Here is a 26,956-nt window from a genome sequence, read left to right on the forward strand (position 1 = left end):
GAACTGAACTGAAAGCACTTGATAAGTGGGAAGAGAATTCAGTGTTAATGATACTCAACTGACCAGAATGAGAGTTCATATTAGGGAGGTCTGTGTGAAGGAAGCATATTTGTTAACTTATTAATTTTTGTTCATTATTTCATTATTGTTCATTTTTTCAACAAATATTTATTGGACACCATGGTAAGTGACAACCTGAGCTATGCAGATGACACGACCCTTATGGCAGAAAGTGAAGAAGAACTAAAGAGCCTCTTGATGAAAGTAAGAGGAGAGTGAAAAAAGTTGGCTTAAAACTCAACATTCAGAAAACTAAGATCATGGTCCCATCACTTCATGGAAAATAAATGGGGAAACAGTAGAAACAGTGACAGACTTTATTTTTTTGCGGGGGGGGGGTCCTCCAAAATCACTGCAGATGGTGGCTGAAGCCATGAAATTAAAAGACGCTTGCTCCTTAGAAGAAAAGTTATGACCAACCTAGATAGCATATTAAAAAGCAGAGACATTACTTTGTCAACAAAGGTCTGTCTAGTCAAGGCTATGGTTTCTCCAGCAGTCATGTATGGATGTGAGAGTTGGACTATAAAGAAAGCTAAGCACTGAAGAATTGGTGCTTTTCAACTGTGGTGTTGGAGAAGACTCTTGAGAGTCCCTTGGACTGCAAGGAAATCCAACTAATCCATCCTCAAGGAAATATATCAGTTCTGAATATTCATTGGAAGGACTGATGCTGAAGCTGAAACTCCAATACTTTGGCCATCTGACTGGAAGAACTGACTCATCTGAAAAGACCCTGATGCCGGGAAGGATTGAAGGCAGGAGAAGAAGGGGCTGACAGAGGATGAAATGGTTGGATGGCATCACCGACTCAATGGACAGGAGTTTGAGTAAACTCTGGGAGCTGGTGTTGGACAGGGAGGCCTGGCGTCCTGCAGTCCTTGGGGTTGCAAAGAGTCAGACACGACTGAGCAACTGAACTGACCGACTGACTGACTGATGGTAAGTGAAATAATGTCCCTGCCAAAAAAAATGTCTAGGCCCTAATCCCTGAAACCTATGGATATGTTAGGTTATATGGAAAAAAAGGAATTAATGAAGGTTGCTGATTGGTGGACTTTAAGACAGAAAGATAATTTTGGATTATCCAGGCAGACCCACTGTGATCACAAGAGTCCTTATAAATGAAAGGGGAGGCAGGAGAGTCAGAGGACATGGGTCCAAGGCAAGCAGAGTGATGTGACTGCTGCCTCTGGAGATGGAAGGAAACCCCAAACCAAGGAATGTGGGCAGTCTCTAGAAGTTGGAAGAGGCAGGGGAACAAATTCTGCCCTGGAACCTTCCAGAAGGAATGCAGGCCTGACACCTTGACTTTCAGCCCAGCAAGACTCATTTTGGGTTTCTGATATGTAGGACTATAAGATAATAACTATGTGTGTATCTTTAAGCCCCCACATCCATGGCAATTTGTTACAGCCGTGATAGGAAACTAATACACTGTCCCAATGGATACAGTTCATACCATTGGGACAGATGGGTACCATCCATTCATTTTTTCACCCCTAAAGCATTTAGGAAGTACTTACTATGAGCCAGACCCTGCTGAGGAGCAAGCCGGCAAGGGACAAGTGGCTCCTGGGGATCCATGTCCAGGACTGCAGAAAGGCTGCTTGGATGGTGCCTCTTCCTCCTGCTCCTTCCACCTCCCAAGCTAAGAGTGAGCCTGCAGGATGCCAGGCCTCCCTCCATGGGTTATCACCAGACATGATTCTGACATGGTCCCTCCCTCTGGGGGCAGCCAGTCTGGTTGGGTAGAAATAGGAATCAGAGAGGACACATTACCAAGGTTGCCCTAACAAAGTGTCAACAAAACCCAGGAGGCTCAGAAAACATAAAAGTTTATTTTGTTCATCTCAGCAGTTTGAGCTGAGTATTCCAGGTTAGTCCACAAGCAGCCCTGCTCCCTGCAGTGAACTGGGAAGCCCTCTTGTTTCCCTGCCTTCCTCTAGGTCAGCGGTTCACACTAGAGGTGATTTTGCTCACCACGGTGAAAGTGAAAGTCACTCAGCCATGTCCAGTTCTTTGCAACCCCATGGACTGTAGCCTGCCAGGCTCCTCTGTCCATGGAAATCTCCAGGCCAGAATACTGGAGTGGGTAGCCATTTCCTTCTCCAGAGGATCTTCCCATCCCAAGGATTGAACACAGACATTGCAGGCAGATACTTTACCATCTGAGCCACCAGAGAAGCCCCACTCACCAGGGTACATGTGGCAAAATTCAGAGATATTTTTGGTTGTTATAACCTGGGGTATGATGCTGGCATCTAGTAGGCAGAGGACAGAGATATGACTAAATGTTCTCCAATGCACAGTACAGCCCTTTACAGCAAATAACTCAAAATGGCAATTGTGCCAAGGTTGAGGGACCCAGGCATCTGCAAGGTTATAGGCTCATCCATGTGCCAATCCAGGGGAAGCAGAAGGTGAGCAGAGGTTAGGCCAGGGTTCAGGGGGCATCTTCTTCACAACTATACACAGCCATGAAGACAGGCTGGTCACATGCCCACAATTCACTTCAAGGGAGTCTGGGAAGTATAGTCTAGGTGTGTGCCCAGGAGGAAGGGGTAACAGAGTTTGGTGGACAGCTCCACCGCCCCTTCCAGGCCTCCTCATCCATACAAGAGACCTGGACGGTGATGGCTGGTGGACATTTCCAGTAAAGGGATCAAAGCCTGCAAAGATGCAGGGCCAGGAGAGGGTGCAACCACGTGACAAAGTACATGGTTATGCCAGAGGAAGTCCGCCAGCGGGGAAGACTGGACTGCCTCCAGAGGGCAGGGAAGGCATCAGGTCAGGCTCCTGGCTTCTCATCCAGGCTTTCTTCCTTGAAGCTCAGCCCTTCTTGTCCATCTTACATAGTTGGGACCTTGACAGCACACATTCCTGCCTCATTCTCAAGCTGTTTTCTTGATTTTTTGTACTTGGCCAACAACTGGCAGCTCCTGGAAGTCAGGACCACAGCCTGATCCTCAGAGTCTGGTTGCTGACCCGCACCCACCACCACCCCTCCCCCGCCCCCCCATGGAGGTTCGGTTCATAACAGACTCTAGTTGCCCTTGTGTGCCTGTGTGTGACTTCAGTCGTGTTCGATTCTTTGGGACTGTATAGAACATGACCCACCAGGCTCCTTTGTCCATGGGATTCTCCAGGCAAGAATACTGAAGTAGGTTGCCATGTCCTCCTCCAGGGGATCCTCCCGACCCAGGAATGGAACCCGGGTCTCTACCAGGTCACTCCCTAATCACTGTCCTTCAGGCTTACTAATCAGACGCCCCATCCCCCAAATACAGCCCCTTAACATTGACCTTCCAAAGGCTGTCTCAATACTGTCTTCCAGGATTCCCCTGTCACTGCCTGTCCTAGTTTCCTCATGACTGACCCCCACGGCACCCCCACACTGACCTCCCAGCCTCAAGAGACCCTGTGGCCCCGGTGACAGCTCAGCCCTGGGTTGTGCAGCGCCTTCCACATGAGCAGCATCTCATAGGGCGCGAACCGGTGCACCAGCAGCAGCTCGCGGTACATGCAGGGGTCGAAGGAGGGCTGCCGGGCGCCGGGCAGCTGCACGCCAAAAGGCCGGATGCCCTCGTGGCCGCTGGGCTTCAGGCCGACTCGCTCCAGACACATGCCCATGAAGGCGTCGTCGATGGGGAAGAGCGGGGTGTGGCGGGCGGCCTGGCGCAGGGCCTGGACGGTGTGGTGGGACAGGAGGAAGCCGCCGCCGCTGCAGTACACCGGGTAGACCGACCCGGAGAAGAGCTGTGGGGGCACGAAGTACTTGCTCCAGCTCTCGCGGATGGGCAAGGAGCCGCTCATGAGCTGCCCGGCGAAGAGATGGCGGTCGGGCGACTTTGTCTCCAGGAAGCGGAGCACGTTGGCCGTGTGCACGAAGACGTCGTCGTCGCCGCTGAGAAGGAAGCTCGCGTGTGGGCAGCGGGCCTCCAGCCAGTCGAGCAGGTGCACGTGCTTGAGCGTGAGGTTGAGGAAGGTGTCAGTGAAGGCCCACTGCAGCACGTCGCCGTGCTCGCGCGCCTCCAGCGCGGCCAGCTCCGCCAGCTGCTCTGCGCGCTCCGCGTCCTCGGGTGCGGGGGTGCCCAGCAGGAAGAGGCGGCGCACCAGCCGCCCTCCGTAGCTGCGCTCCTGCCCCCACGTGCGGCGGATGAGCTCGCGCCGCTCGAAGTTGCCCGGCGCCGACTTCACGGCCAGCAGCAGGAAGGGCCCGCGGCTGCCCCTACACTTGGCCGGCGCGTCCCAGAGCAGCGGGAAGTGGCGGCAGTGGCGGTACCGCAGGAAGTCTTGGATGCGCGCAGGCAGCTTCTCGAAGTCTGCCGTGGCGTTCGCTGAGGCGTTGGCCACGCACGGAGGCCCTGGGCTGGACGGCGACGTGGCAGCAGGGGCCACGTGGGTCACCTGCAGGGACCCATCTGACCTCTGCTTCTGTTGAAACCTGGGGTCTCCGAGGAACCAGTGATGCAGGATCGAGAAACTCAAACCCGCTAGAAGGCAGGTCAGGATCTTGGGTTTCAGGGACCTGCGGCAGGGAAAAGCCATCTGTGGGGGGAACCGAGTCAAAGTGAGCCTGGAGTCGTCTTTGAATCAGCAGAATGATGCCCTTCCCCTGTCACATCTCTCCCAGAACCCCAGCCCCTTCTCAACTTTGTTGTTAAGAAGGTAAAAAAAAAAAAAAAAGCGTACTGAAGCTTTTTGTATCTCCCACAGCCTAGAGTTTTCTGACGTTCAAATCTGTGTATCTTTTTACCTCCTGACATTTACCTCTGGTTGTCACTCGTGTGGGCCGGGCGGACTCATCAAGTCGTCAAAGCCTTTGTCTTCCCCGTGAATCCACTTCAATCACTGGAACCTCTTTCTGCTCAGTTGCTCCAACTAAATACCCCGAGTGTCTACCCCACCCTCAGCTTACACCTACTTTCCACACCTTGTTCAAACTGCATCCAGATCTCTCCAGGCCTAGCCCCTCCTCTCTACCGTGGTTGAGCCCTGACCCTCTGTGATCTATTTCCCTCCTTGCCACCAGGGTCAAGGAGGCATGAGGTGACAGTCCTGGACTCAGACTCAGGTTAGAATTCAGTCATTACCACTTACATGTATCATCTTGAACAAGTCAGTTCAGATCTCTAGCGCTGAGTGTTCTGCTCTCTAGCAAAGGGCTGGTAGCTCCTCCCTTGCAGGGTGATTTAGAGCCTGATATGAGCATGAACCAGCCAGTCAGTGAGTGGCACCTCGTTCTTTACCCTCTTCATTCTCCCGCTCCACCTCTTTCTATGTGTACCTGCTGGTGTTATTTTCTTTACCCCACACATGCCAGGTCAGGCCCTCTCCTCTGTGTATCCAAATCCCCTGCCCTGCCTGAGTGAACCTCAACCCCTGCCTTCATGGGGACACCTCAGGACAAATCCCAGATCACAACAGCCTTACCTGTATTTGAAGTGAAGTGAAGTCGCTCAGTCATGTTCGACTCTTTGCGACCCCATGGACTGTAGCCCACCAGGCTCCTCTCTCCATGGGATTTTCCAGGCAAGAATACTGGAGTGGGTTGCCGTTTCCTTCTCCAGGGGATCTTCCCGACCCAGGGACCGAACCTGGGTCTCCGGCATTCTAGGCAGACACTTTACCATCTGAGCTACCAGGGAAGCCCCATCAGGATGGTAATGAAAAAGAATGGAAAAGCAGGACTAATATAAATGACACTAGGAGGTAATAACTTAAAAATCATTGGTGCCAAAAGTTTTCGAGTTTGAGCTCCTGGTAGAAAAGAAGAAACAGAGAAAAAAGTTCAAGAGAGTCAACCTGAGAAAATAACAGGAAGAATTTGATTTGAAGCAAATCTCAAGATGCTGGAAGGACAATCAGGTATGACATTTATAAGGCAATGTTGAAGGAAGATTTAGAAACCATGCAAAAGTAAACCAAATTTCTCAAAGTAGATGAAAAATTCCCAGACACTTCATAAAAGAAAATGCCAGCACAATATTTAAGAAATACACTCTTGTAAGGAACAGGATGAGGAAAAGGTAACAGTGAAGAAATGAAAGATCAGTGAAGTGTAAGATAATAACCAGAGGTCATCTATATAGTGGTATTTGTATCTTTGTATTTTTGTGCTCAGTTGTGTCTGACTCTTTGCTCCTCTGTTTATGGAATTTTGCAGGCAAGAATACCTGTATTTACTGCCTGCTAACTTTAGTTGCACCAGGTCCTGCCCTTGTTGAACACACTGCTCAGTATTTCGGGATCGCCACTCTCCTGGCTTTCCCCTCCCTCTTTAAGCGTGTCTCTCAGTTGTCTTGGCTCCTTTCTTCCTTTCTATGTCTTTTAATGGTGTTGGGCCGGGGGGACTCCTCCAGGGCTCTGTCCTAGACACTCTTTTCACCTTTGTGCAAGGTGATTTCCTTTGCTTTTAGCACCTCCAAGCTCCAGAACCATATGTCCAACCAACCACCTATTACTTACCAGCTCCGTATGGTGGTCCACAGCCACCTTAGATGCAACCTGAACTCTAGTTTTCCTTCCCAGAGTTCCAACCCCACTGAGTTGTTCAAGCCCCAAATTGTAATTTATCCCCATCCTTTTGCTCACCTTGCCCCCATCCCTCTAAGCCTGGTAAATCCTAACTCCCAAATATTTGATCAGTCTGTCCCCTTCCATTCCCACTATCAACAGGCTAATCTAAGCTAGCATCTGCTGCTCAGATGAACCTTCTGCTTGGTCTTGCCACACACTTTCTTGCTCTCAGTTGATCTGTCCTCTAGAGCAGCTGGGATAACTCTGAACAATGTATGTTTACAGGCCACTCCTCATGCTCTTTTCTACAGCTTCTCACTGTCATCCACCTGCCCTGGCTGTATTCGAGTCACAGCTTGGGACTGCCATCCTCTTTCTACCTTGGAGCTTTCCCTCATGCTGTTCCACTGCTGGGATGGACCTCCCTTCCTCTCCTTCACCTGTTTAATGGCCTCTTCACCCTCTACTTCCACTTGAATAGATATGTCCTTGGGGGAGGTTATTTGTTTAAAGTTTATTTTTTCTCCTAGTCTGTAAGCATCCTGAGGGCAGGGATGGCATCTGTGTCGTTCACTACTGTCTCCCTCGTGCCCTTCCCAGGGTGGGAGTTTGACAGTATACTGATGGAAAATACTGGCTGCCTGGTTCAAATTCTGCCTCTGCCACTTTCTTTTTTTTTTTTTTTTTTAAATTTTTATTTTTACTTTATTTCACTTTACAATACTGTATTGGTTCCTCTGCCACTTTCTAACTGCATGTGCTGAGCCAGTTGATTTAAGCTGTCAAATTGCTACCTCTTAAGGCAATGGCACCCCACTCCAGTACTCTTGCCTGGAAAATCCATGGACGGAGGAGCCTGGTAGGTTGCATGCAGACCATGGGGTCACTAACAGTCAGACATGACTGAGCAACTTCACATTCGCTTTTTATTTTCATGCATTGGAGAAGGAAATAGCAACCCATTCCAGTGTTCTTGCCTGGAGAATCCTAGGGACAGGAAAGCCTGGTGGGCTGCCATCTATGGGGTCACACAGAGTCGGACACGACTGAAGCGACTTAGCAGCAGCAGCAGCACCAGCAAGAGTTACTGGGACTGCCCTGTTGGTCCAGTGGTTAAGACTGGAAGTGGAAGACTCTGTGCTTCCATTGCAGGGGTTTGGGTTCAGTCCCTGGTCAGGGAACTAGATCCCATGTGCTGCAATGAAGATTGAAGATCCCACATGCCCCAACTAAGACCCAATGCGACCAAATAAAAATAAATAATTAAAAAATTATTGAGATATTTAACTGATAATGTCTGTGAAGCATTTAGCATAGTACTTGGCAGATAGTAAGAGTTCAGTTGCTGCTGCTGCTGCTAAGTCGCTTCAGTCGTGTCCGACTCTGTGCGACCCCATAGATGGCAGCCCACCAGGCTCCGCCGTCCCTGGGATTCTCCAGGCAAGAACGCTGGAGTGGGTTGCCATTTCCTTCTCCAATGCATGCTTGCATGCTAAGTTGCTTCAGTCATGTCTGACTCTGTGTGACGCTATGGACAGCAGCCCACCAGGCTCCTCCGTCCACAGGATTCAAGTATTCAGTAAATATTAGCTATAATGATTATCAGAGGTACCAGTAAACATTGTTGAATAAATACTTTGCCCAGATAATGTGCTCAGTAAATATTCTCAGATTGAGTTGTTTGCACATAGTAGATGTTACTGGATCAAAGTGGAGTCTCATGCCTGGTTGTTACAGTCCTTACACAATGTCCAGCCCAAGATGGGCATAAGGCAGGTGTTCCATGAAATAATGGCATGAGTTAGCAACAGATAAAAGCAGGAGAACCTTGAAGAAACTGTAATCACTGACTCTCATGAGAAATACTAGATGTAGTTCCCTCTTAATGGATTCCTACTTCAGTGTTTAATGCACTGAAAAAAGAGAAACAGAAAATAAGCTATTTTATCATGAAAATGCGCTCAGTGCCTAGTGCTGTACTTGGCACATTCGGGGCATGCAATACATTTTCCCCCAATGAATGGAAGAGTAAAAGAATGAATGAGGATAGAATTTGGAGTCTGAATAACTTGGGTGTGAATCCCAGCTTTCATTAGCTATGTGACTTTGTATAAATGTGTTAACCTTCTAGGTTTCAGTTTTCTCCTCTGAAAAACTGAAGAGTTAACATTCATCTCTCAGTAAAATTTAGAGCAAGAAAATAATCCTGTCAGTGCTAGAGTACACATACACATGTGTTTTAGAAAATAATTAAAAACATTCTCTATCTCCTCTTCCTGTCCACAGTTGTTTCTAGAATGAGGATAGTCTCACATAGTAGACTATGAACAGTAATTCTTGGCTCACTTAACCTGCATTTACTTTGATAAAGTTGATTCAGGAACCTGGATCTCAGCCACTTTTTGATAGGAAATTAGGGAAAAGATTGAGCCGGTTCCTGTTCCTAAGGGTGGCCCTGGTTTACTCGGCTCTGCCCTTGGATGCTGACATTGTGAAGCTCCGGGGATGTTCTCTGTGATTCTTTTTCCTGCATTCCTCCTTACTCCCCATCCACTTTTCTAGGCACCATGAAGTCCCCACACTTTAAGCTGTCATAGCCTCTGCCGGCCCTGATCTCTTGTCCTTCAAATACCACCTCCTGCAGGAAGCCTCCTGGTAAGTCTATCTCAACAGAACATATATCACAGTTTTTTAGGTGGTGTTGTTTCGTTTTTAAATTTTCTGGCCTTGCCACGAGGCATGTGGGATCTTAGTTTCCCAACCAGGAATTGAAGCTGCACCCCTGCATTGGAAGTGCAGAGTCTTAACTACTGAACTGCCACGGCAGTCCTATCAATGTTGATAGATACCGCAGCTTCTGAGTAGCAGAGCTGGTCAAAGAGGACAGACCTGCCACTTAGCTGAAATTTTTGAACCTCAGGTTCCTCGTTTGGGGACCTTGGGCAAGTTATTTGTCACAGAAGATATAAGAGATATAAATCCTCCCAGAGTATTATGAGTTGATTGGTGTAAGGCACTTAGAACCATGCCTGGCATGTAGTGAGTACCCTAGGAATGTCAGCAGTTGGCTAACCCAGGAATGTTTATGGGGCAAAGCAGGTCATCTTTTGTGAATTAGGTCCAGCCTTCTCATGCAGGACTGTATAGCATTCCTTTGTGAGCCTCTTTCTGTGCTCCTTTCTCACTCCACTTATTGCTCCACACGTTTAATTCTCTTCACTCCACCTGGGATTCTCTCCCGTATTTTCCCAGGAACAAGAAAAGTTTCTGTTGGTTTTTCCCTCTTCTGGGATTCTCTGCCTTACTTTCCCGGGAACAGGAAAAGTTCCTTTTGGTTTTTCTCTCTTCTGGTTTGATGCCAAGTGACAGATGGCTGGAACATAGATTCCTCCAGCCCCCTACCCCAAGGTATTCCCGAATATGGACCACAGATATGGCAGGTGAATACACCTTTTATTACTTTTGGCCCCAGCGCCCAACATGGAGCCCTAACCCTGGGGCTTTGCCCTGGTTCCTGTTCCCTTGGTCCCCCTCTGGTTAGCACTCTAAGGAGAGTGGGGCAGGGAGGGGGAGAAAATGCACCTCCTTGTTAATAGGAAAAAGCCCAAGTCCCCATCTTACCTTGAATGTCTGAGAGAGAAGAAATAGACAGGAGTCATCCCCAGACTGGGACCTACCTTAAACCCAGTTTTTTCATTTACAAGCTGAGGCCCCACCCCCCGGATTGTGTTTGTGAACCTGACCAATCCATGCATCCCTCCTCCCTTGGATAAGGTGGGTAGAGGGTGGGGACATGCCTACAAGCTTCCTTCCAACAGTAATAGCTTGCTTACCCTTTATGATGAGGCTAAACGTCATTTCTTCTAGAGGTTTTCTTGACGCCCCCACACACCAGTGGCCTTGTACACTCCCAGCAATACACTTGCCTGCAACACTTCAAAGCTGTATTATAATGAGCAGTTTTCCTGTTAGACTGAGAGGAATTCCAGGGCCTAGGACCTGTTCTGTTAATATAGGATGTGCTTTAAGAATCTTTGTTGAGTAATTTGCATGTAAAATCGGAGAAGTCAGTGGCACCCCACTCCAGTACTCTTGCCTGGAAAATCCCATGGACAGAGGAGCCTGGTAGGTTGCAGTCCATGGGTTCACTAATAGTCAGACACAACTAAGCGACTTCACTTCCACGCATTGGAGAAGGAAATGGCACCCCACTCCAGTGTTCTTGCCTGGCGAATCCCAGGGACGGGGGAGCCTGGTGGGCTGCCGTCTATGGGGTCGCCCAGAGTTGGACACGACTGAAGTGACTTAGCAGCGGCAGCAGCAGCATGTAAAATGTTCGTCTAGGCATACCTTATAGACACATTCATCTGAGAGTACTGAGCTTGGCAGCATGAGTGGTTAGGAGGGAGGTTGGGTCAGATTTGGACCTCATCCTCAGAGCTCAGTGTATCTGGGGAGAGCCAGATAGTGAATGACTATAAAGTGATGTGACCTGTAGAAAACACACTGGGACACTTGGAGAGGTCCTTGACTGGGAAACTTGACAGAGGTTACTTCACATTAGGACTGCATTGTATGTTTTTGTATCTACTGCTAGGTAACAAATTATCCCAAGCATTAAACAAATGCTTAAAACAACCAGTATTTTTATTTCTCAAGATTCAGTGCATTACCTGAGAGGTTCTTTTGTTGGGCCCACCTGGGCTGTCTTTCACATGTCTCTGTTCAGCTAACGTGTCAGCTGGAAACTGGGGCACTGGGCCTTGCTCTCCTGCACTCTTTTGTCCTGGGCATTGTCATGGCACATTGGTCTCGGGGTTCCAAGATGGTCACAGTGGAAGCTACAGGCCTCCTGAGGCCTGGGCATCAGAACTCGCATCATGTCATTTTCACCACACTCTGTTGGTCAAAGCAAGTCACAACACCAGCCCAGATGTCAGTTCCAAAAATGTGTGACCATATTTAACCTACCGCATGGGTTTTGGGGTGATAAGGAGTTTTTCCAGCAGATAAGGAGCAGTGGAGAGGGAGAGGGCAGTCTGGGCAGAGGTACAGAGGTGGGGAAAAACAGGACATGGCTGAGGAACATTCCAAGTTTAATGTGGTTGGCAGAGTAAATATTTGGAGCTGAGGATGCAAAGATAAATTAGAGATTCCTGAGATGGGGCCTTGAACCTCAAGTTTTAACTTGATCCTTTGGAAGTTTTAACAAGTGCGTACCTGTTTTAAAGAGTCCATCATAGCAGCTCCGTGTGATATGGATGCCGGAGAGGGTAACAGTGGAAGAGGGGAACCCAGAGATGGGGTACGGTGATCCATGAGAGAGAGGTGAGACCCAGGTCTGAACTGGGCAGGGATGTATCTTCATAGGTTGGTGACTTACTGGCCATCTAGGTTGGCCCAATGACTTAATTTTAACTCATTTTCTCCAAGCTCCCTAAAAACTCATCTTTTCTCTCTAGCAGAAATGTCCTTTGAGAAGTTTGGAGATGAATTGAAGTGGGGAGAAAGTTAAATGAGGGTAAGTTTATTGGAATAAAGTGGACAGACTTTAGGACAGGCAGTGATGACCTTTCTAGGAAGGTTCTCCAGGGGCCAGGGAGCAACTTCATGACAGACATGTACTGGGCGTGGTGGCAGAGTGGTTTCTGAGAGTGGTATTGTTCAGAGGTAGAATTAAAGCAATCTGAACTCCTTTTCAGCTCTCACTTTTACAATGGGTGGTTGTTTTCATCTAGGATAACAGGTCTTGGTCCATTGCTTGTTCTGCCACACCTAGTCTGAAAAACTGAGGTGGCATAAGGCACCCACCTCTAAGACAAACAGGTTCTCTGGGCCAGATGACCAGGAAGGGGAGGAAAGTTGGATGATCCCTTGTTCCACGTTGAATTGGCCATTGGGAGAGGGATCCAGAAGAGAGGTTAACTCCTCAGGTCTGTCCAGAAGCTTTAAGGTACCCCTGGCAGGCCTGGGCCAGGCACTCTTACAGGAATGATCCTATTAAGGAAATCCAATATAATTAAGATTCATACTACAGCATGGTCCTAATCCTTAAGACAGTCCTACATTTTACAGATGTATAATCCAACATTTAGTTTTAAGTGACTTGGACACAATCATACATCTTTTCAGTGGAGGACCGGGATCCTAAGCTAGGCTGTTAGACACCAACAAGGGCATGAAATATGTAACAGCACTCTGTGGGGACTAATGCCAATGGGCTCCAATAGGGAGCCTGCTGCCTCAGTGCAGTGCTGGGTCAGTTACTTCACTCCACTCCCCAGGAAGGACCACATCGCCAGCCCTGCCAACAGCCACAGCTGAACCCAGCCCAGCTGCTGGGAACCATAGACGCTTACCCTAGGCTTCCTTTTCAGGTGACTGATTATTCTCTTTGGTTGGAGGTGACTTTGTTGTTCAAAATTCCTCTAACTAGTCCTTAAATAGGTTGGTTTCTAGGACTCAGTCAGAGACCCTCTTCCATGAGTAATCCACTCACATAGCTTCAAACACCATGTATAGCAGGATTCCCTGGTGGCACAGTGAATAAGAATCCACCTGCCAGTGCAGGGGACATGGGTTCGATCCCTGGTCCAGGAAGATTCCACGTGCTGTGGAGCAGCTAAAGCCCGTGTGCCACAGCTGCTGAGCCTGCATGCTGCAACTACTGTATATGAGAGAGAGGTGAGACCCAGGTCTGAACTGGGCAGGGATGTATCTTCATAGGTTGGTGACTTAGGAAACTGCAACTACTGTAACTTGTACGCCTAAGCCCATGCTCTGCAAAAAGGAGTAGCCCTCACTCACCGCAATTTGAGAAAGCCTACACACAGCAGTGAAGACCCAAAGCAACCAAAAAACAACAACAAAATGCCATGTGTGCTTTTGATTCTCAAATTCATGTCTTCATCCCAAATCTCTCAGCTGAGCTCCAGATCCACATTTTTCACCATCCTTAAGTTCCTTCACATATGGATGTGAGAGTTGGACTGGGAAGAAAGCTGAGCACTGAAGAATTGATGCTTTTGAACTGTGGTGTTGGAGAAGACTCTTGAGAGTCCCTTGGACTGCAAGGAGATCCAACCAGTCCATTCTGAAGGAGATCAGCCCTGGGATTTCTTTGGAAGGAATGATGCTGAAGCTGAAACTCCAATACTTTGGCCACCTCATGCGAAGAGTTGACTCATTGGAAAAGACTCTGATGCTGGGAGGGATTGGAGGCAGGAGGAGAGGGGGATGACAGAGGATGAGATGGCTGGATGGCATTACCGACTCGATGGACGTGAGTCTGAGTGAACTCCGGGAGTTGGTGATGGACAGGGAGGCCTGGTGTGCTGCGATTCATGGGGTCGCAAAGAGTCGGATACAACTGAGCGACTGAACTGACTGACTGACTGACTGAAGCTCTCCAACAGGATATGCATCTCACATGGACTTCAAACTCAACACATCAGAAACTTACTTGATGATAACTGCCCCCAAATCTGCTTCTTTCTGTATGACGCAGATATATTTGATTTTTTTCTATCTCTAGCACCCCACCCACCATTATCTCTGGCTCAGACTGCTACATTCTCTTTCTACCTGGTGTCCCTTCATCCACACTGGCTCCCTTTAGTCCATTCTCCCCCCTTTCTTCAGGGAAGTCTTCCCTTCTCCAGTTTCCTAGGGCACACTCCCAGAGCTCCCTATACCCTTCCTCTGTGACACTCATCCCAAATATGACTGGCACGATTATTTATTAGACACTAGATTGTAAGTGTCATAGGGCAGGGTGTCTGTTTTATTCACTGTACTCCTAGCACCTAACATGACACAGCTTTCCAAAGTTTGTTGACTGGGTTGCACAGGGCCATACGGTCCCCACATAGTAGGGCTCAAGAAGCAAATCATCAGGGAATTCCTTGGTGGTCCAATGGTAAAGAATCTGCCTGCCAATGCAGGGGACACGGGTTTGATCCCTGGTCTGGGAAGATTCCACATGCCACAGGGCAGCTAAGCCCATGCACCCTAGAGACTGTGCCCTGCAGTACGAGAAGCCACTGCAGCTAGAAAGTACCCCCTGTTCACCCCACAACTAGAGAAAGCCCATTTGCAGCAATGAAGAACCAGTGCCGCAAAAAAAAAAAAAAAAAAAAAAATCCACCATCCAGTGCAGGGAATTCTGGTTTGGTCCCTGCTCAGGGAACTAAGATCCCGCGTGCCTCGGGGGGACTAAGCTTGCACACAACTGGAAAGAAGCCCATATGCTGCAACTAAGACCCAACACAGCCAAAAATAAATATGAAAAAATAATCTATAAAAAAAGAAATGAATCCTTTTTCTCTTTTTATGCTTTCTCCACATTTTCCTTTGAGAATCAAGCCTTATTTTGGGACTAGGTCACCCAACCAGTTAGGCTGGTTCTGACTTCTCTGTCATTCAAATAGATCCATTCTGTATCTTAGTCACGGGTTGAAGCAAAAAAAAAAAAAAGTGGAAAAAAAATCTCAAACATCCCAGAACTGAGCCCAGAGTAAGTGTAATAAGAATCCAGTAAATCAAATGACGATGCATCTGTGTACGGGGTGTGTGTGGCCAGGTGGCTGTAGAAAAGCGTGTACTCTTCAGAGGTGGGATTGAAGCAATCTTAATTCCTTTTCCAACATCCTTTTACAAAGTACAGTCCACATTGTGTTCTGTCAGGTAAGGGTCCTGGTTTACCTCTAGCCAGCATCTGTCTGTTGATCCAGGCAAGGCTGCCCCTTCCTGACACACTAGATGGGACTACCTGAAGAACACCTTATGGTCAGCAGCAACTGAAACTATCAATTCATGCATACTTGGCTAGGAAAGCCTATTTTGAAAAGCTGTGATTTGGAACACTAGGTGAGTTATAGGAAATTCTAATTTGTTTTATATCTTATAAGGTACTTTGGTCATTGCCAAAGATAGGACCCTAGACATATGTATGTCCCCCTACATTGTGTGAAGCTGGAAGGTTCATGCGTTTACTCTAGAGCTCCTAAAGTTAAGAAAGCTGTGTATTTATGGATCATGACTGTTTAATTGAAAAGCAGGACTACTTTCCTGGTGGTCCAGTGTTAGGAATCCACCTTGCAATGCAGGGGACATGGGTTTGGTCCCTGGTTGGGGAGCAATGATCCCACATGCCATGGGGCAACTAAGCCCCCACGCCACCACTATTGAGCCCATGGTCCCCAACCCGAGAGCCCGTGTGCTGTAACAGAAAATCCCATGCGATGCGACAAAGATCCCACGCGCCACAGCTGGAACCTGAAGAAGCCACGGAAGTAGATAAAAATAGATTCTTGGAAAAAGAGAAGAAAACTACTAGCTTTTACGCTTGTAAACTACCCAGACTTGGAGTAGAAATGTACTGCAGTATCATTTAAGACTAATGACAAAAGAAGTCCCAGCTTTGCTAAACTTCCTTCTCATGAACGGGATTTCTGCTGACCTATACAGCCCCTTTCACTCAGAAATCGGAAAAAAGTGTGTTGTGAGAGATGCAACCCTTCTAAGGCAATACAGTGACAGGCTTAGGCTGTACTAACCTCCTCCCCAACTGGGTACCATTGTGCAGTGCACAAACCGTACAACTAAATGTGTGGGCCTGCTTTTATATAAATGTATTGTGGTGGGTGGTGGTTTAGTTGCTAAGTCATCTCCAACTCTTGTGACCCCATGGACTGTAGCCTGCCAGGCTCCTCTGTCCATGGGATTCTCCAGGCAAGAATACTGGAGTGGGTTGCCATTTCCTTCTCCAGGGGAGCTTCCCAACCAACGGATCGAACCCGGGTCTCCTGCATTGCAGGCAGATGCTTTAACCTCTGAGCAACCAGGGAAGCCCCATATAAATGTATAGATACCTTAAATATAAACCAGGGATAAAATATCACCAGAAGTCTTATTCAAAACTGTATCATTTAATACTTTCACCTACTTTCCTCTGTTCATGGGATTTCCCAGGCAAGAATACTGGAGTGGGTAGCCATTACCTTTTCCAAAAGATCTTCCCAATCCGGGGATTGAACCTGGGCTCGCTGCATTGCATGTAGATTCTTTACCATCTGAGCCATCAAGGAAGCCCAACCAACACTGAAATACAGCCTAGATTATAGCAGATTAGATACAAATATACATCTCCTAAAAAAATAACTGGCTTTGACAAATCAAATAGAAAAAGTGAGTAAGCAAGTCTGAGATCACTTGAAAATGGTGAGCTCCTCATATAGATTCATATTTATGTTTATTAAATAATTGCTAGTAGAACAAATATCTGTACCAAGATGAAACTAGGAAACCATATATTAGCTTGGAAAGTTTATCTAATGGTCACACTGATGAATGACTCTGAAATACCTGAAGTATGGAAATGCTTGATAGTAAACAGTGCCTTCAGTTCAGTTCAGTTCAGTCGCTCAGTCGTGTCCAACTCTTTGTGACCCCATGAATCTCAGCACGCCAGGCCTCCCTATCCATCACCAACTCCCAGAGTGTACCCAAACACATGTCCATCAAGTCAGTGATGCCATCCAGCCATCTCATCCTTGGTCATCCCCTTCTCCTCCTGCCCTCAATCCCTCCCAGCATCAGGGTCTTTTCCAATGAGTCAACTCTTCCCATGAAGTGGCCAAGTATTGGACTTTCAGCTTCAGCATCAGTCCTTCCAATGAACACCCAGAACTGATCTCCTTTAGGATTGACTGGTTTAATCTCCTTGCAGTCCAAGGGACTCTCAAGAGTCTTCTCCAACACCACAGTTCAAAAGCATCAATTCTTTGGCGCTCAGCTTTCTTCACCGTCCAACTCTCACATCCATACATGACCACTGGAAAAACCATAGCCTTAACTAGATGGACCTTTGTTGGCAAAGTAATGTCTCTGCTTTTTAATATGCTGTCTAGGTTGGTCATAACTTTCCTTCCAAGGAGTAAGTGTGTTTTAATTTCATGGCTGCAATCACCATCAGCAGTGATTTTGGAGCCCCACAAAATAAAGTCTTACACTGTTTCCACTGTTTCCCCATCTATTTCCCAAGAAGTGATGGGACCAGATGTCATTATCTTAGTTTTCTGAATGTTGAGCTTTAAGCCAACTTTTTCACTCTCCTCTTTCACTTTCATTGAGAGGCTTTTTAGTTCCTTTTCACTTTCTGCCGTAAGGGTGGTGTCATCTGCATATTTGAGTTTACTGATATTTCTCCTGGCAATCTTGATTCCAGCTTGTGCTTCATCCAGCTCAGCGTTTCTCATGATGTGCTCTGCATAGAAGTTAAATAAGCAGGATGACAATATACAGCCTTGACGTACTGCTTTTCCTATTTGGAACCAGTCTGTTGTTCCATGTCCAGTTCTAACTGTTGCTTCCTGACCTGCATACAGATTTCTCAAGAGGCAGGTCAGGTGGTCTAGTATTCCCATCTCTTTCAGAATTTTCCACAGTTTATTGTGATCCACGCAGTCAAAGGCTTTGGCATAGTCAATAAAGCAGTTCAGTTCAGTTCAGTTCAGTCGCTCAGTCGTGTCTGACTCTTTGCGACCCCATGAATCGCAGCACACCAGGCCTACCTGTCCATCACCAACTCCCGGAATTCACTCAGACTCATGTCCATTGACTCAGTGATGCCATCCAGCCATCTCATCCTCTGTCGTCCCCTTCTCCTCCTGCCTGCAATCCTTCCCAGCATCAGAGTCTTTCCCAATGAGTCAACTCTTTGCATGAGGTGGCCAAAGTACTGGAGTTTCAGCTTTAGCATCATTCCTTCCAAATACAGCAGAAATAGATGTTTTTCTGGAACTCTTTTGCTTTTTCAATGATTCAGAGAATGTTGGCAATTTGATCTTTGTTTCCTCTGCCTTTTCTAAATCCACCTTGAACATCTAGAAGTTCATGGTTCACGTATTGCTGAAGCCTGGCTTGGTGAATTTTGAGCATTACCTTACTAGTGTGTGAGATGAGTGCAATTGTGTGGTAGTTTGAGCATTCTTTGGCATTGCCTTTCTTTGGGATTGGAATGAAAACTGACCTTTTCCAGTCCTGTGGCCACTGCTGAGTTTTCCAAATTTGCTGGCATATTGAATGCAGCACTTTCACAGCATCATCTTTCAGGATTTGAAATAGCTCAACTGGAATTCCATCACCTCCACTAGCTTTGTTCGTAGTGATGCTTCCTAAGGCCCACTTGACTTCACATCCCAGGATGTCTGGCTCTAGGTGAGTGATCACACCATTGTGATTATCTGGGCCATGAAGATCTTTTTTGTACAGTTCTTCTTTGTATTCTTGCCACCTCTCCTTAATATCTTCTGCTTCTGTTAGGTCCATACCATTTCTGTCCTTTATCAAGCCCATCTTTGCATGAAATGTTCCCTTGGTATCTCTAATTTTCTTGAAGAGATCGCTAGTCTTTCCCTTTCTGTTGTTTTCCTCTATTTCCTTGCATTGATCGCCGAGGAAGCCTTTCTTATCTCTCCTTGCTATTCTTTGGAACTCTTATAATACATTAAATAGAATTTATTGATACCCTGTTATGTTGGTGCAAAAGTAATTGCGGTTTTGCATTGTTCAACTTTGCCATTTGCTATTGGAATACATTCTTAAACAAATGTTATGTTAGATGTCATTTTAATGTTCATTTCTTCCTTTTTTTTGCTGATAACTTATTGCTGGGTATTTTATGTTTATTTTAGATTAGGAAAATGATAGACAAAAAGCAAATTCAAACAATTTTCTTATTCAAGTTCAAAATGGGTTGTAAACCAGCAGAGACAACTTGCAATACCAACAAGGCATTTGGCCTAGGAACTGCTCATGAACATACAGTACAGTGGTGGTTCAAGAAGTTTTGCAAAGGAGATGAGAACCTTGAAGATGAGGAAAGAAGTGGCCGGCCATCGGAAGTTGACGACCAGTTGAGGGCAGTCACTGAAGCTGATCCTTTTACAACTGCACGAGAAGTTGCCCAAGAAGTCAGTGTCAACCATTCTATGGTTGTTTGGCATTTGAAGCAAATTGGAAAGTTGAAAGAGCTGGGTGCCTCATGAGCTGACCGCAAATCAAAAAAATCATCATTTTGAAGTGGCATCTTCTCTTATTCTACACAACAAATTGTTTCTCAATTGGATTGTGACATGTCACAAAAAGTGACTTTTATATGACAGCTGTCAAGGACCAGCTCAGTGGTTGGACCGAGATGCAGCTCTGAAGCACTTCCCAAAGCCAAACTTGCACCAAAAAAGGTCATGGTCACTATCTGATGGTCTCCTGCTGGTCTGATCCATGACAGCTTTCTGAATCCTGATGAAACCATTACATCTGAGAAGTATGCTCAGCAAATCAATAGGATGCACTGAGAACTGCCATGCATGCAGGTGGTGCTGGTCAACAGAAAAGGCCCAATTCTCCGTGACAATGCCTGACTACATATCGCGCAATTAACGCTTCAGAAGTTAAACACATTGGGCACAAGGTTGTGCCTCGTCTGCTGTATTCACCTGTGTCAAGGAACGTTTAATTTTAAGGAATCCTACATGTTGTTTTCTGTTTCTCAAGGGCCCTCTGTTCCTTATCAGTTCCTGGGAAACAGGAATGAGCAGAGCTGCACGCAGTTCTCAGGACTGAGGTCATGAGGGAGAATGTATACTTGGATTCCTCTCAGTAATCTTTTACTTTTCTGTAAAACTACTTAGTCATGTTCCTATTTCCAATACATGGATTGTCTTCTGGCCCTGTGACGATTGTTATTCCCCTAGTTACTGTTGTTATGGCCCTGTGACTATTGTTATTCCCTTAGTTACTGTTGTTATGCTTCTGTTTTCAGTGTTTTTTACTTTATTTTTTGCCTAAAGCTTCCTTGTGTTACAATATATAAGCACACACTGCCATGAATAAAGCACCCTTTTTCCACTAGAGACTTGGGTCCCCTGCGTCCTTCTTTTCTTCGCCTTCTTTTCCTTGACTCCTGTCCCCAGGTTCTAGTCTGTCAAGAAGACCATATCAAGTGGCATCTGAACAGGGACCTGGAGTACGCCCTTGGCAAGCAGACAGAGTGACTGTGGACCTACTGAGGTCAGTAAGTGCAGGGTTATGGGACAAACGGCAGGAAAGCCCCACCACTTTTCTACTTTGCTTCATCATTTATTTAAGGTTCAAGGACTTTTGGTTTTGCGTCAGTGATTAAAGGCTTGTCTCCAAACTAATTGAACATAATCCCTGGTTCCTTAATGAAAGCAATTTTGATTTAAAGATTTGGAACCAAGTTGGAAAGAATGTTAAATGAACCACAAGATGGGGGGAAAATATTCCAATAGATTTCTGGCCCTTATGGGCCCACACTAAAGCCATGATTTTGCCATTTCAAGAAAATTCTAGCCCGCCCCCCGCCCCAATATTCGACAACAGGCAGAACACTTGTTACATGAATATAAATTAGATGATAATACTTTACAAAAGGCCCAATTAAAACAACATAAAAGATTTCAAAATTATCCCACCAGCCCTGCTCCGGCTACCCCAAGTGCTCCTCCTCCTCTTACAAAGGACGCCAAACTGAAAGTCCTCTCAACTCAAAGACAGAATGACTCTAACAATGACTCTTCAAAGATAACAATACTTTCCTTAACGACAATGATAAGCCTTTAACACATACTCATATTTATGAGAAAACACTATCTACTCAATCTCCTTCACGAGGAAGGCTTTCTAGATTACTAGACTGGGACATAAAAAACGAGTCCTTTCTAGCCTTTACCATGTCACACCTGTCTTTAGCCGAACAAAACCTTGCCAGATATAAACTCCAAATAGTTGAGCCACCCGACCTTAATAAAGATGGATCAGATTTTGAGCCCAAAATATGGATATGGGTAAACCCCAACCTTGTGTTCCCCCCTGGAAAGCTAGAAGTCAATGAAACCTAAAGATAGCTACCCAAAAATATTTCAAGGACCTAATGAAGCCTATGCTGATTTTTTAGCTCATTCAAAGTTGCTATTTCCCATAATGTTATCAGAGAAGAGGCCAAAATGCAGCTAGAAAAACTGCTTGCTTATAAAAATGCAAACCAAAAATGTTAAAGAGCTACCGCTCCAATTCATGAGATCGAGACTCTTGTTGATTATTTAAAGGCTTATCACAATTTAGGACCAGAAACTCAAAAAATACATATGTTAACTGAGACAATGGTTGCTACCTTTAAAAAGGGATATGAAAGATGTTTTAGATATGGGGATAAAATTCATTTAAAAAAGGATTCTGCTAAAAAGCACACAGAAAAAATTAAAAATGTTAAAAAAAACCTCCAAAAATTTGCCCTTATTGCCATAAGAGGATACACTGGGCCAGAGAATGTCAATCTAAATATGATATTATAGGAAAGCCTATTTTGGGAAACTCCAAGCTGGGGACTCCCCAGGTCCCCATCAACAAAAACCAGGGGCAAACTCCATCTTTTCCCTCAAACCCTCAACATCTGGCAATGCTACTGTCGATATGCTAGCCCTAAATGATTTTCTCCTTTTTCCCTTCTAAAATACCTACCGGACTTTTTTGGACCCCTACCCCCACAAACCTTCGGTCTTTTATTTGGCCAATACTGTTCACTCTAGAGTAATTGATTCAAATTATAAGAGAGAAATTCCAATTATGATGTCATCTCAGATATTATGGCAATTCAAAAAGGGAAACAAAATTGCTCAATTAATTCCTTTATCTTACATTTCTATTAACTCCACTAATGATGTACAGACAGGTGTATTTGACAATTCAGATAAAAAACAATCCTTATGGACATCAATAATATCTGAATATACCCAACCAAATATAAATATCAAAATTAATGGCAAAATTTTTTCTGGCCTCCTTGATACTAGATCTGATATTACTATTATTTCCAAACATTTATGGCCCAAATCTTGGCCTATACAGAAAATTTCTTGCCAAATTGCAGGAGTTTCTCAAACCGAAATATAAGAGGTTTATCAAAATGTCCAAATATATCCATACGAGGGACCAGAAGGCCAGCCTACAACATTACAACCCTACATGATAGATGCATCTCTTAATTTAATAAAAGATTTCCTTATGCAATGACAAACTCAAATATGTATTCCACATTTTTGCTAGGGGCCACTGTACTGCTCACTTAACAAACAATGCAATTATTAAAATAACTTGAAAAGATGACAAGCCTATTTGGACAGAACAATGGCCTCTTACAAAAGAAAAACTAGAGGCTACTAAAAAAACTTATCAATACACATTTGAAATTAAAACATATTAAAGAATCTTGTTCTTGAAATTCTCCCATTTTTGTAAAAAAAAAAAATCTGACACTGGCATCTTTTAACACACCTTCAAAAAGTTAATATATCTACAAAACCTATGGGTACATTGCAACCAAAAATTCCATCACCTACCATTATTCCTAAAAACTGACATATTATTATTATAGATTTATAAAATTGATTTTATACTATACCTTTACGCCCTCTAGACCGAGAAAGATTTGCCATCTCTCTTCCTTTTCCTAATCATATTGGGCCTCATAATCGATATCAATAGACTGTATTGCCTCAAAAAAATGATAAATTCTCCCACCATATGTCAATATTATGTAGCCAAAGCCTTTGAACCTGTGAGAAAACAATTTCCTGACTTTCTTGTTATTCATTATATAGATCATATATTGTCTTTGGCTCCATCTGTTTTAAAAACTCAAGAAATGTTGACATAGCTCAACAATGCTTGAAAGACTCTAGATTAATCATTGCCCCTGAAAAGAATCAAACCTCTAGACCTTACCATTACTTAGGGGCTTCCCTGGTGGCTCAGAGGTTAAAGAGTCTGCCTGCAATGTGGAAGAACCGGGTTCGATCCCTGGATCGGGAAGATCCCCTGGAGAAGGAAACAGCAAACCACACCAGTATTCTTGTCTGGAGAATCCCATGGACGGAGGAGCCTGGTCGGCTACAGTCCACGGGGTTGCAGAGTTGGACACGACTGATCGACTTCACTTCACTTCACCATTACTTAAGATCTATTGTTAATAGACAACATGTTACTCCCCAACTAACACAGATTCGTGTTGATAAATTATCAACCTTGAATGATTTTCAAAAACTTTCAGACAATATAAACTGGATTAGACCCTCTTTAGGTATTGCAAAGAGAAGGCAACGGCAACCCACTCCAGTACTCTTGCCTGGAAAATGCCACGGACAGAGGAGCCTGGTAGGCTGCAGTCCATGGGGGTGGCTAGGAGTTGGACACGACTGAGTGACTTCACTTTCACTTTTCATTTTCCTGCATTGGAGAAGGAAATGGCAACCCACTCCAGTGTTCTTGCCTGGAGAATCCCAGGGATGGAGGAGCCTGGTGGGCTGCCGTCTATGGGGTCGCACAGAGTCGGACATGACTGACGTGACTTAGCAGCAGCAGCAAGTATTGCAAATTATCAACTGACTAATCTATTTAATACTTTAAAAGGAGATCCGATTTAAATAGCCCTCATTCATTTTCACAAGAGACACACACACAAAAGACTGTTAAATACAAAATGAATTATACAAAAACAATTTCTTACTCATATTAGACTTGAATTGCCTTTAGAGTTGCTAATACTCCCCTCTCTCCATTCTCCCACAAGACTTCTTGCGCAACAAGAACACCCAATAAAATGGATATATACCCATTTTAAAGAGACAAAGTCCCTTCCACACTATCTTGATCTGATCGCTCTAATAATTATCAATAAAAAAACTAAGACTTTAATTGGCTCCGATCCTCACCAAATTATATTGCCTATTAATAATGCTCAATTTGAAAATGCATTACAAACTTCTACCGATTTCCAAATAGCCTGCTCAGACTATTTTAGAGAAATTTCATTTCATTATCCTGCTAATAAACTTTAAAATTTCTTTAAAAATACTGAATTTATTATCTCAACTGAATTTATTATCTCAACTGAAAAATACTGAATTTATTGTTACATCACAACCTATACCTCAAGCTGATGTTTTCTATATAGATGGGACTAAAAACACCAAAGCCTCATTTTGGTGTCTCAAAGAATATAAAGTCTTTTATACTAAATTTCATTCTGTTCAACAAAATGAATTATATGCTCTTATTCAGGTTATTCACCTACATCCTTACCCTATCAATATAATTTCTAACTCCTCATATTCAGTTTTTGTATTAAAAAATATAAAAACTTCTACCATAAATTCTAATCAATCTATTATTCAACAACTTTTTCTTGAATTACAATCTCTTATTAGGGACCACACTTCCCCCATTTCACACATTGAAACTACGAATAATAAAATTTAAAAAGGAGGAATACACAGGAACAATTCTATCTTCTCTATCCAGAGCAAACTTTACTGGATTCCAAATGCAAGATATTCTTTAATCCTATAACTATTGTTAATACAGCTTTATTTGTTATGAATTTTTAAAAACTTACCACAAGGAGTTATCTTGACATAAGCAGAAAAACATTTCTAAGAATTGAAAGACATTTCTCTTCCTCTGCCCATTTCGTATCAAGACAGGCTAACTAAACATTGGAAATCTAGGAAATTAATCTTACAGGGAAAGGGGTATGCTTGTATTTCTCCAGATAGATCCAATGAAATCAACTGGCTTCCTCTTCGAAAGATCCACCTCAGGGGAGCATCGGATGTTCAAAATAGAGAAAAAAATGGCCAAATTCCCAGGAAGAAAAAATTCCAATACAATCCATGGCGATTCTAAAAATCTCCAAGAAACACCGCCCTCAACGTCATCGACCTTATGATCTCCTTACCTAGGGATAAACAAAAACCCTTTCTGATCAAGCTGAAAATCTGGTTTCTCAACAGGGAATGCCTTGGAATCTGGAAAATATTTTTGTTGCTATGCTTGCTTTGCTTGCTTCCTGCCCCCCACCACCCCCACCGCCCCCGCGACCCCGCTCAAGCTGAATTAATTAATCATACTTATTGGACCTATATACATAACCCCCTTTTTACTACAGGTATTTTAGACAATAGACTGATGGAACTCATCCTTATTATAAAAATGTCTCAGAGCAACTGAGAGCTGGTGGTTGGCTTTCTCTTACAAGCTTTCCCAGAAAGGATACAACTGGAGTCAATTTGATGATGTGGAAGAGAACAGAACTGAGAGCTCAGAAGGGACAATATCAGATATGGAAACCCCAAATGCCATCAATGACAACCCATCTTGGCACCTGGCAGATAGCCTGTGGTGAGTGGAGCCACTGGCCACAGCAGAAGCTTGGATGCCTGGAAAGTGATCCCCATGACAACAGTAAAGCAAATCCTGAGGGAGACAGACAATGAGTTCAAACTGAGGTACCAACAGACATTCAGCGACCTGACGTCCCAGCTCCACATCACCCCAGGGACAGCATATCAGAGCTTTGAACAAGAAATGTATGAACTCTTCCGGGACGGGGTGAACTGGGACTCATGGCCTTTTTTTCTTTTGGTGGGACACTGCGTAGAAAGCATAGACAAGGAGATGCAGGTATTGGTGAGTCAGATCACAACTTGGATGGCCACTTACCTAAATGACCACCTAGAGCCTTGGATCCAGGAGAACGGCGGCTGGAACACTTTTGTGAAACTCTATGGAAACAATACAGCAGCCAAGAGCCAAAAGGGCCAGGGGCGCTTCAACCGCTGGTCCCTGATAGGCATGACTTCGGCTGGTATAGCTCTGCTGGGCTCGCTCTTCAGCTCATAGTAACTATTCCTTTCATTATTATCGTTCATATTTTATACAAGCTTGTGTTCCTCTTCCTTTTGTTATAGCTATAGAGAACTTACAATTTAATAAGACTCTACGTTTTGTGACTTGTATAGATTACAAAATGTATACTTGTCTTAATTCCTCTGTTTCTTTGAAATATGAATCCCTGGAAAGAGGGTCCCATGGCAGGACTTGCCTCTCGGCTACTCACTAAATTACTCCAGTGATTTAAACGATTCATTGGATGGTTAATTCTTGGCATTTTGGGATTAATAGCCATTTGCACTACTGCTGCTGTCCCAGGCATTGTTTTACAAACCTAAATTCAAACACAAAATTTTATTCAAAATTGGGCCAAAGATGCTCATATTATATGGGCCAATCAGGCTCAGAAGAGGAAATTCAAGATAAAATACAGGAACTAAAAACAGCCATCCAATGAGTCAGAGATCAATTCATAGAGTTACAAAAACAAGTAATAATAAAATGTGATTGGAATTCTACATAATTTTGTATCACTGCTGTTCAGTTCAACTATAGTGCTTATAACTGAGAACAAATTAAATTTCACTTACAAGACATACATGATAATGCTTCCCTAATTGTA

The 26,956-nt window shown here is 44.7% G+C and overlaps 1 protein-coding gene and 1 pseudogene across 2 annotated transcripts; one reads left to right on the forward strand and one right to left on the reverse strand.

Annotated features, from left to right (window-relative positions):
• Positions 1,881-10,248, reverse strand: B3GNT6 (UDP-GlcNAc:betaGal beta-1,3-N-acetylglucosaminyltransferase 6). Of its 2 annotated transcripts, none has more exons than XM_018059311.1 (2): positions 10,204-10,237; positions 1,881-4,611 (listed from the first exon to the last, which is right to left on the reverse strand). In XM_018059311.1, exon 2 carries the CDS (start codon positions 4,609-4,611, stop codon positions 3,472-3,474), a length of 1,140 nt encoding a protein of 379 aa, XP_017914800.1. In that variant the 5' UTR covers positions 10,204-10,237; the 3' UTR covers positions 1,881-3,471. The 2 variants fall into 2 exon arrangements, with proteins under 2 accessions (XP_017914800.1, XP_017914799.1); XM_018059310.1 differs by having other exon boundaries at positions 3,248-4,591; positions 10,204-10,248.
• Positions 25,654-26,343, forward strand: LOC102176905 (annotated as a pseudogene).

Source organism: Capra hircus, chromosome 15 (genome assembly GCF_001704415.2).
Source record: "Capra hircus breed San Clemente chromosome 15, ASM170441v1, whole genome shotgun sequence".
Classification (NCBI taxonomy): domain Eukaryota; kingdom Metazoa; phylum Chordata; class Mammalia; order Artiodactyla; family Bovidae; genus Capra; species Capra hircus.